The 11,631-nt window shown below is 39.8% G+C and overlaps 1 protein-coding gene across 3 annotated transcripts in view; it reads left to right on the top strand.

Moving 5' to 3' along the window:
- The first annotated feature begins 4,120 nt into the window (after positions 1 to 4,120).
- The window catches only part of LOC126819664 (tyrosine-protein kinase HTK16), a 60,878-nt gene continuing 53,367 nt past the window's right edge, over positions 4,121 to 11,631 (top strand). For all 3 annotated transcript variants that reach the window (XM_050547837.2, XM_056100846.1, XM_050547830.2), the window contains exons 1-2: positions 4,121 to 4,388; positions 6,294 to 6,461. In XM_050547837.2, the coding sequence (XP_050403794.1) occupies positions 4,124 to 4,388; positions 6,294 to 6,461 (433 nt within the window). In that variant the 5' untranslated portion in view covers positions 4,121 to 4,123. The remainder of the gene's footprint in view (positions 4,389 to 6,293; positions 6,462 to 11,631) is intronic.

The raw sequence follows: 11,631 nt of genomic DNA, 5'->3' as shown, positions 1-11,631 counted from the left end.
CCAAACGTCCGCTGCGCTCAAAGGCGTACGAGCCAGGGAGTCAGGGGGGGGGGGGCAGCTGCCCCCCCCCCCCCCTAACTTTCGGGCAAGCTGACTTTTCGGGCAGAAGGGTAAAGTGAAAAAAATTTTTTATTTCATCTACTTGGCAAAATAAAGTGCCCGAAATCTAATAAAACACTAATTTTACTGGCTGGAATAGCAGTAAAACGCGTTGCGGCCGTCAAATATTCCAAAATTTTCTTCGGGGGTCCATACAAGGTCAGTTCTGCTTCTTCACCCCTCGAAGAAAACCGGCGCCGCTGTCTGTAAACCTGAAATTTTTTCGGGCATTTCTAGTTTTTCTTCCCTAACTGTCATTGAGCCCTAATAAAACACTAATTTTACTTTTCTTTTAATTGAATACCACAAATTTGTACTGAGTTGACTATGGATTAAAACATTTTGTCTGGAGCCACTCTACTTTGTGCGACATTTTTCGAGCATCGATTATTTATTTGTGAATGCAACTGCAACGGTCTGATTGGATGGTTGTAATTCAGAATGGGATTTCGGTTACAAAACCATTGGATACTTTTGGAGTTTCTTACACGGGCTAGAATAGCAGAAAACGCATTTGCGGTGGTTAGATTTTCAAAATTTTCTCGGGGAGGGTGAGGTCCCAAGGGTGAGCCCCCCCCCCCCCCCATACCCCGCGACGATTGAATGGTTGTTTGGAATTCGGGTCAGCCAGGTAGGCTATATTGGACCAAATTGAAGTTGCTGTATTCACAGACTGGAATAGCAGGAAAACGCGTATGCGACTGTTAAATTTTCAAAATTTTCTCCAAACGGTCCCGTCTCCGTGGACTGTAAACGATTGATCTTTTGATTGGAATTCGAGTCAGCCATCTTAATTAGGCTATATTAGACCACTTTGAAGTTGCTTTGTTCACGGGCTGAAATAGCAGGAAATTATGTTTGCAGCCGTCAAATATTCAAAAATTTTCTTGGGGGGGGGGGGGGCTATATTGGACCAAATTGAATTTGCTGTATTCACAGACTGGAATAGCAGGAAAACGCGTATGCGGCTGTTAAATTTTCAAAATTTTCTCCAAACGGTCCCGTCTCCGTGGACTGTAAACGATTGATCTTTTGATTGGAATTCGAGTCAGCCATCTTAATTAGGCTATATTAGACCACTTTGAAGTTGCTTTGTTCACGGGCTGAAATAGCAGGAAATTATGTTTGCAGCCGTCAAATATTCAAAAATTTTCTTGGGGGGGGGGGGGCTATATTGGACCAAATTGAATTTGCTGTATTCACAGACTGGAATAGCAGGAAAACGCGTATGCGGCTGTTAAATTTTCAAAATTTTCTCCAAACGGTCCCGTCTCCGTGGACTGTAAACGATTGATCTTTTGATTGGAATTCGAGTCAGCCATCTTAATTAGGCTATATTAGACCACTTTGAAGTTGCTTTGTTCACGGGCTGAAATAGCAGGAAATTATGTTTGCAGCCGTCAAATATTCAAAAATTTTCTTGTGGGGGGGGGGGGGGTACAATACAAGGGGAGCTCTGCTTCTTCGCCTCTGGAGGAATACCGACGCCGCTGTCTGTACACCCGAAATTTTTTCGGGCATTTCGGGTTCTGCCCCCCTAACTGTCATCGAGCCCGTACGCCTATGGCTGCGCTGCTGTTTCATTTTCTTTAGACACTCAATACTTGGCATTGAATAAAAGAGTGTTTATCCGTCTTTCATGTGGCACCATAGATTATTCTTGAAAGTCTGAAATCCGTCCTAGGAAAGCAGTACCCCCCCCCCCCCTCCGACTTGTTTGTCAATTCTGTTTTACCAAACGGCCGCTGCTATTTTATTTTCTTGAGCCACTAAATACATGACATGGAATTAAAGAGTGTTTATCTCTCTTTCATGTGGCACCATAGATTATTTCTGAAAGACCTCGATTCAGTCTTAAATCCGTCCCAGGAAAGCTGCCCCCCCCCCTTTATGTCCATAATCATACCAAACGTCAGCTGTTTCATGTTTTTTAGCCATGTGGCACCATAGATTATTCTTGAAAGTCTGAAATCCGTCCTAGGAAAGCAGTACCCCCCCTCCCCCCTCCGACTTGTTTGTCAATTCTGTTTTACCAAACGGCCGCTGCTATTTTATTTTCTTGAGCCACTAAATACATGACATGGAATTAAAGAGTGTTTATCCCTCTTTCATGTTGCAACATAGCTTATTCTTTAAGATCCTCGTCATAGTCTGAAATACGTCCGAATGTGGCACCATAGATTATTTCTGAAAGCCCTCGATTCAGTCTTTAATCCGTCCAAGGAAAGCTGTCCACCACCCCCCCCCCCCTTTATGTCCAAATGAAACAGCAGCGGACATTTGGTAAAGCACAGCTCACAAAGAAAAAGTGGGGGGGGGGGCTTTTCGGAAGTATTTCTATGACGAGGATTTTAAAGAATAAGTTGTGTTGCATCATGAAAGAGGGATAACACTATTTAATTCCATGTCATGTAATGAGTGGCTCAAGAAAATAAAATAGCAGCGGCCGTTTGATAAAACAGAATTGACAAACAAGACAGAGGGGGGGGGGGGGGTACTACTTTCCTAGGACGGATTTCAGATTATGCTGAGGACTTTCAAGAATAATCTATGGTGCCACATGATAGAGGGACAACCACTCTTTCATTCTGTGTCAAGTATTGTGTGGCTCAAGAAAATGGAATAGTAGCGGTAGTTTGGTAAAGCACACTTCACAAAGAAAGAGTGGGGGGGGGGCTTTCGGACGTATTTCAGACTATGACGAGGATTTTAAAGAATAAGCTATGTTGGAACACAAAAGAGGGATAAACACTATTTAATTCCATGCCATGTAATGAGTTGCTCAAGAACATGAAACAGCAGAGGTTTGGTATGATTATGGACATAAACGGGGGGGGGGGGGCAGCTTTCCTGGGACGGATTTAAGACTGAATCGAGGGCTTTCAGAAATAATCTTTTAATCTTTGGTGCCACATGAAAGAGAAAATAAAAAAGCAGCGGCCGTTTGGTAAAACAAAATTGACAAACAGGACGGGGGGGGGGACTGCTTTCCTAGGACGGATTTCAGATTATGTTGAGGACTTTCAAAAATAATCTATGGTGCCACATGAAAGAGGGATAAACACTCTTTCATTCAATGCCACGTATTGCGTGGCTCAAGAAAATGAAATAGTAGCGGTAGTTTGGTAAAGCACAGTTCACAAAGAAAGAAAAGGGGGGGGGGGGGCTTTTCGGACGTATTTCAGACTATGACGAGGATTTTAAAGAATAAGCTATGTTGCAACATGAAAGAGGGATAAACACTCTTTAATTCCATGCCATGTAATGTGTGGCTCAAGAACATGAAACAGCAGGCGTTTGGTTTGATTATGGACATAAAAGGGGGGGGGGGGAGTTTTCCTGGGACGGATTTAAGTCTGAATCGAGGGCTTTCAGAAATAATCTATGGTACCACATGAAAGAGGGATAAATACTCTTTACACTCTTTAATTCCATGTCATGTATTTAGTGGCTCAAGAAAATAAAATAACAGCAGCCGTTTGGTAAAACAGAATTCAAACAAGACGGGGGGGGGGGGGGGGTACTGCTTTCCTATGACGGATTTCAGATTATGTTGAGGACTTTCAAGAATAATCTATGGTGTCTGTACATGAAAGAGGGATAAACACTCTTTCATTAAATGCCAAGTATTGAGTGGCTCAAGAAAATGAAACAGCAGCGCAGCGGACGTTACGTAAACAGAATTGACATTGAAGTGTTTTGCTGTTTAACCGGTATTAATTCAACCTGTTTTGCGGTGTATTCCAGTGACTTTCCGAAATTATCTATGGTGTTACAGAAATGTTGGATAAAGACTGTTTCATTTCGTGCCAATTATTGTGTGTCTTCAGTGGTTTAAATAGATTTGTAGTGCGGAAATTTGTTATTCATTCCGTACGCTCACTTCAACGGCTAAACATTGTGTTTTGTTAACCGCAGCTTTCGACGATGAGGGTCAAGGTCATAAAACGTCCGCTCAGCGTAACGTCCGCTGACTTCAGCCCAGCATAAAACCAAAAAGTACTTCCGTGTAGAGCCTTGTCACATGATCAAAATAAAACATGGAATAAGGAAGTTAAACTTGTGCCACAAAATGACAGATGCTCGGAAACAATATCGTGTGGCCGACTTGAAAAACAGTGTTAATGTTGGCACAAATGAGTCTCCTCGCGTGAGTAAACTGCTAAAAACGCTTTCTTTGGATGACTTACTGGCAGCAGAAAGAAAGAAGGAAGAAGAAAATGATCAACGAGTACAATGGTTTCACGGAAGTGTGACCAGGGAAGGTGCTGAGACACTTTTAAGAGAAGGTAACCTGGGTTTTGTTCATCCTGATTCTTTGACTCCTTCATTTTTAAAAGGCTACTCACTGCTGCAACAGTGTCAGGACAGTGATTTGATACGGTAGGCAGGTCTGTTGATAGTTCATATGCCGATGGTGGTGGTACACATGATCATTTAGAGCTACGAGAACGTAGCTAAAAACGTTGAGATACTGATGTGTTTGTTTTTAGCTACGATTGGATGCCAAACTCAATTTCTTTATTATTATTAATGCATGTTACATCTTTAAAATAAGATGAGTTTATGCTATTATGATTAATTAAACTTACAGAGGCCAATGTAGTGGCACAACTGTCGCCTAACTCGTTTAAATTAATGAAGCGTTGTTTTTGTCTGACATTCACCGCCATCGAAATCCATTCATAGTTAAAATGCTTTAGATTGCCCTTTTGATTGGCTGTTATGAAAGTCTTATATTTAGCCCCGCCTTCATGATGACAGCGTATCGTTTAAAAAGATGGTGGTCTTAGTAACGGCTTAACGCCTCGATTTTAAAAACGACGATTTGTACCCGTTTCAGGTAAGATTATATGCTAAATTGTAGTTGGATGTGGCAGAAATATTATAAATAACGATAAACAATCGTTGTTTTGATTAAAAATATTGTCAATTTTATTCACAAATTGCGGGTGCGAATCGATCCCGCATGTGCTACATCATCTCTTATCTCAAAACACGGAGGGTTGAGAGGTAAGATTTGTTATCTAATGATCATCGTGGTCCATGGAGGCACAGGGTAGGCTACCTGTTGGTTCAGTAAATATGATCATAACCATAGCTACGTAATTGACACATACATGTATTAGATTTTGTTTATTTTATGAGATGTACTTGACTGGAAGGTTGAACAAAATTTCGGTCCCCCGACCTTTCGACTCAACACAAGTGACGTTTCAGACTCAGTTTTACGATGATTCGAACTTACTTGACGACTGTTCAAGCTCGGTCTGGCAACATTTCGGTCTTAATAAATAAATAGAAGACTGTTGAAAATGTGTAGTAATAGCTGGGGTTTTAAGTTAGGCTGATGAAAGTTTTTTAACAATAATTATTAACATTGTTGGTATTCTTAACTGCTAGTAAAAGACTGAATATAAATGATCAGCGATTTTTGAGACCGTCAATAAAATATAAACACTGCTAGTTTGTGTATATTTAGTAATTCTTCGTTGTTTGATTGATCGATCACTGCCGATGTTTTTATAATTGTGAAAGCTAAATGTCTTTTATGTTAAATGGAATAATTGCAATACACAATACCGTGATTATCGATGATTGACAACTCGCGTGTTTCCTCATCCAACAAAGAACTGTAAGATTTCTTTGCACATACTATAATAACATTTCTAATATTCTGAAAAGACATTTCTTTGTACGCACTAATTTATCGGTTGGTACTACCTTCTATTGAAAGCTTGTCGAGGAATGCATGCCAAAGTGCAGCTTACTGATTATCGTTAAAAATTTCTAGGGACTTCACTTGTAGAAAACATGCATGCCAAGTAAATATTTTCATTTGCGTTTTAGTATTTCTTTTTCAAATTAGTTAGTAACGCATTAAAATGGTCTGGCAATTCGTTTCTAAATTGATAACGATGAAAGTACTATCCAAAACATTAATTTTTAGTGTTTTTTCTCTAATAATATTTGAATTTTACTTATTATATATATGTATAATAGCTTGTGAAAGGTATTTTATTGCTCAGAAAATTGCATATGGATCTTTTTGAATTAGATGAATGAAATATGTATTCTTGAAGTAAGCCTTGTGTATCTTGTATCATACAAATACAATGCAGATGTGTATTGTAACAGAACTATATTATCATATCTACAGTCCATTCCATTTTCTAACATCTCTTTCTTTGCAGGTAAATACAAAGCAGGGGATGAAGCAAATTCAGATGGATTGTTTCTGATTCGAGAAAGTGGGAAGAACTTTGCACTGTCCTTAATCAGTAACAACAAATGTTTCCATTTTATCATTGAACAGAAATCTCCGGGATATTTTCAGATTGACGATGGTCCTAAAATTAAAGGTGAGAAAATTGAAATTGTTAAAGAAGAAATTGCGCTCGAAAGGAGTTACATGTACATAACCTCTAAACTATTTTTTTCCCTCATCTTTCAAAGAAAGCAGGGGACTATTAAAAAGAGTCTGTCTGTCTGTCTTTTCGTTACAATTTTTGGGACACAATAACTTTCCTTCTAATTGAGCTAGAATGTTCAAACTTGGTGTAGGTATCTATTAGGTCAATGCCTTGATGGAGTTTGAAGATGAGCGGTTTCTGCGTTGGGTTATCAGAGATAAGCAATTTGATTGGTTGATGCTTTGGGACACGATAACTATGCTTCGACATTCAAATCTTAAAGATAATTTGGATTGGTTTGTAGATAAAGCTTTTAATGTAGCTTTCGGGAAAGGCAGAAACTTGATGGACATTTACTCAGAAGATGCTAAATGGATTATAAAATGTTGCATTGCCCACACTGGATGTTTTGATTAAGAAAAGTTTCCACACATCATACATTTTCTCATTGACAATGCCATATTTGAGTTTGGGGATCAGATAATACACCAAACTATTGGTTTACTAATGGGAACTGACCCGCCCCATTTACGGCAAATACAAATTGATATAAATATGAATTCTGCTTTCAGGATCATAAACAAAAAACAGATTACAAAGTAGCTAAAAGTCTAAACTATACCTTCCGATACATTGATGACATAACACCCATCAATGATAATGGAAATTTCAACATATATAAAAGTGAAATATACTATTCAAAAAAAGTAGGGGATATTTGATTTTTAAGTGTTATTAAAGTCACCTAATGAAACTGACGAAGAAACAAATGACAAAATGAAATGAAGTTCACATTCATCGATTTATTCCAAATGATCGTTAGACTAAGTAAGGCACAGACTGACCATTATAAGGGTAAAATGATACCCGGGGTCAAACAGCAAAGTTACCACAGCATCACAACCAAGTCAGTAACGGGTAAATCCTCCTCTGTTTGCCAAACAAGCATTGATCCGACGTTGCATACTCCTAATGAGATGTCTAAGGTCATTTTGGTCCAGATTGTCCCATTCCTGTTGCAACGCAGCAGCAAGTTCTTGGACATTGGCAGGACGTTGTTGACGTTGACGTAACCTCTGTCCAAGCATGTCCCAGACATGCTCGATGGGGGAGAGGTCGGGACTCAGTGCTGGCCAAGGTAATGTGGTGATGTTCTGTTGTTGGAGGTAACCTGTAACGATCCTGGCCCTGTGACATCTTGCGTTGTCATCCTGGAAGATGAAACGGCGGCCATGACGTCGTGCGAACGGCACAACATGGACTGGCAAGATGTTGTCCCGGTAGTACTGGCCTGTAACACGCCCTGCAACAACATGTAAAGCCGTTCTTCCAGCAACAGTGATGCCTCCCCACACCATAACAGAACCACCCCCAAATCGATCATGTCTGATGACGTTAACGTCTTGGAAGCGCACGTTTCCACGACGCCACACCCTCCTACGTCTGTCAAAAAAATCAACAGTGAACCTTGACTCATCTGAAAACATCACATTGCTCCAGCGTCGATTATCCCAGTGTTGACGATCCCTACACCAACGACGTCTTGCCTGAATGTGATGATCTCTCAAACAAGGGATCACGCGAGGACGTCGGGCGCGAAGGTGACCCCTATGCAGTCGATTCCGAATCGTCTGGCCACTCACTCTCACACCAGTGTCTGTTTGAAGACGAGCGTTGATCTGATTTGCTGTGATGACACGATTTCTCAAGGCCAAGGTACGGATAAATCGATCCTGGGCTTGAGTTGTCGCCCTCGGTCGACCTGAGCATGGTCTGTCCTGTACAGATTGTGTATCACGGTATCTGGACCATAGCCTGCTTATGACAGACTGAGAAACATTCATCGTCTGCGCCACAACCGCCTGTGTTGTGCCGATCTGTAGCATGCCAAGGGCACGTAACCTTTCATTTTGGGTAAGCCGACGCATATCAAAATTTGTTTTCTGGTCACTAAAACAATTAAACTGATGTTTCCACCCTGGAATTCAATGCCACAATGACTGTAACATTCAAAGTCAGAGTCGTGCAAATCTTGGGTTGGACCCCCATGATGATCCCAAGCATCACCTGCATTCCAGGCGGTAGCTATTGGTGCGTTTGGGCGTCACATGTAACTGGAAATGTTTCTTCTGTTAGGTTCTATAGTGACTTTTTTCGTAGTCATTTACATATTTTAGTATTATGCCCCCAAAATCAAATATCCCCTACTTTTTTTGAATAGTATATATCCCCCAGAACTAATATTAAATAAAGAAAATTCCGGCACTATAAATGCATCTGTTCTTGACCCAGACATTAATACACTCAAAGCCATTAAAAACACAATGCCTAATTCGTGAAATATTTCTGGTTAACATTTTCTTGGGTTTTCCTATCTTATGGCACATAGGTGAAACTTGTGATGGGTCTCTTTTTGTGGAGTTCTGGGTTTGAACACTTGTCTTTTTTCACGATTTTAAGCAGCTCATGTTACACGTTTTGCACATGCATTCCCTGCTCTTTGGCACTTTAAATTTCAACATTCATCACTTCGGAAAAATGCCACGCCTTACACAAGAAAACAGGAACAGAGCTATTGGCATGCTGGATCAGGAGGCTTCACAGTTAGCCGTCGCCAGACACTTTAATATCAACCCATCGACCATTGCTGGAACAGTTGCCGATCGACCCCGATCTGGAGTACCACCTGTAATAACTGCAACTGCTGCTCAAGATGGCCACAACCGACTACAGCATCTGTACAACAAATACCAGTCAGCTACTGCTACTGCCAAGGGAACCGTTGGAACACAGCAATGTCAGATCAGCCCTCAAACAGTCCGAAGGAATTTTACTGCGCTTGGGTTATGCTGCCGTAGACCTTACCAAGGTCAAATCTTTTTGCATCATCATCGACTTGCCAGACAGCAATGGGCCGCAAATCAGGTATCTGCACAACACACCATGGCGAAATGTCATCTTCTCGGATGAATCCCGATTCAACCTCAGTTTTCCTGATGGATGTCACTGTATCTACCGACGTAGACATGAACGCTTTGCTTGTAACTGCATGCTGGAAAGGGATCGTTTCGGGGGAGGTGGCGTCATGGTTTGTGCCGCTATCAATGTCAACTTCCGGTCCCAGTTAGTGGTGGTCCAAGGCAATCTCAACGCTCAACATTATGTTGACGCCATCCTTCATTCGGTGTTGCTTCCATTGCTGGCTCAACATGGTATCCGTTGACAGATGATTTTCCAGCATGACAACGCCCGACCCCACACTGCCAGGTTGACAATAGACTTTCTGAACAATCATCATGTCCGTGTTATGGATTGGCCCGCTATGTCTCCTGACATGAACTCGATCAAACATCTTTGGGATGAACTTGGATGACAGGTTCGAACTCAAGCCATGCCACCATGAACTGTTGCAGAGTTGGCACAGGCACTCCAAAACCATTGGCAAACAATCCCACAGCGTTTAGTGAGACATCTGTGCCAGTCCATGCTGAGGCGACTTCAGGCATGTGTAAGAGCTCATGGTGGACATACCCTATACTGACTTCAGCAGACCCCTGCTTTGTTTCATGGTTCTCCGATGTTTCGGTTTTGTGCATTTATGGTGAATTCTTTCATGAAATTATCCACAGATGCTTGTTATCTCGATTTTGTTAATTGTTATGTACATTTGTTAAAAGTTGTTGCAGTAAATAAACTTTGAATTTGGCACTGTGTTTTTAATGGCTTTGAGTATATAATTAACAATAAATTTAATGTCGTTATTTTCGACAAAACGGACAAATTTGGCTTTGAAGTGGTAAAATACCCATCGGTTTATAGTAACATACCAGATGTCATGCTATAATAATATAATGTTTTCAATTCACAGGCATTATGATTATCAACAGTATATAAAGATAAAGAACTATTTTTTTCTAGATTAAAATCTCTTTATTTTAAGTGCACTGCCAAAGGCAGTACACAGTTACGCATTTTAAAAGAAATTTCGAAACTTCCATTTCTTCAACATTTCTTATAAGTACAGTATATAACTGACTTCATTTTGGATAATGATCCAATTTAATATTTATTTTAAGTTTTCTGTAGTTACCTAATCCTATCTGGATTATTGCCCTTATTTTATGCTTTTATAAATACACTTAGATTGTACGATTTCTTCAGCATACCCGTTTTGCATTTCTTGTGTGGGGTATTATGTATTACTATTATATTTTGTGCAATTATATATTACATAACTTAATAATTCTGATTAGTTGCTAAATTGATAGTTTATTAACCTTTTGGAGTTATTTTATCTGGATTATCGCCCTTTTTATTGTGGTGTTTTGTCACCTAAATTTTGATGTCATTTGCAACCTTCTGCCTTTTTTACGTCACGTCAATCAGTCAGCAGACAGCTGTCTTTCAAGACGGTCTACATTTGCTTCGTTGTATTCAGTATTGTTTGTTTTTTGCTCTGTTTTTGTGATGGGTGGAACATGTGCCCTAACTGTATTCAATATGCCTCGATTCTATTGAATACTAAAATGTTTCTTAATTGACTTAGAGCATTTAGTTTTAGACTGCTTGGTTTTTTTTTATACATTTCACCTATGTGGTTACTTGTATAGTTAAATTTTACTTCAATGTTGCTTACACTCATATTTCATATAGCAGATCATGACTCATGCTGGCATTACACAATGGTTTCTCTGGGTTATATTCCTGATTGTTTTCAAATTTGAGTTATTTGAATTGTTCGTTTGTTTGTGATTTCTGCGCATTGTGTCTTCATTATATCATTACCTTGACTAAGTTCGATGATGAAATTTTCTGCTTAGGCTAAGGAGAGATAAGCAATTTGGTTGGTCAAGACTTTTGAACATAACAACTCTGTTTTTAATTAAGCTTTAATGTTTAAACTTGATGTAGATGTAGGTGAATGTCTTGACTGAGTTCAATGATTAACATTTTGAACTAAACCTAAGCAGAGCTAAGCAATTTCATTGGTCAATGCTTTAGGACAAGATAACTTTGATTCTATCTGATAGAGAGTGATAAAACTTAGTGTATAGTTGATAATCAGTTTGATTGCTTGATACTTTTGAAAAAAATAAATGTGTCATCTATTTATTTTGGG

The sequence above is a fragment of the Patella vulgata genome, chromosome 1 (assembly GCF_932274485.2).
Source record: "Patella vulgata chromosome 1, xgPatVulg1.2, whole genome shotgun sequence".
Classification (NCBI taxonomy): domain Eukaryota; kingdom Metazoa; phylum Mollusca; class Gastropoda; family Patellidae; genus Patella; species Patella vulgata.
Note: the sequence above shows the minus strand (reverse complement) of the source record. Positions and strands in the feature narration are given on the sequence as shown.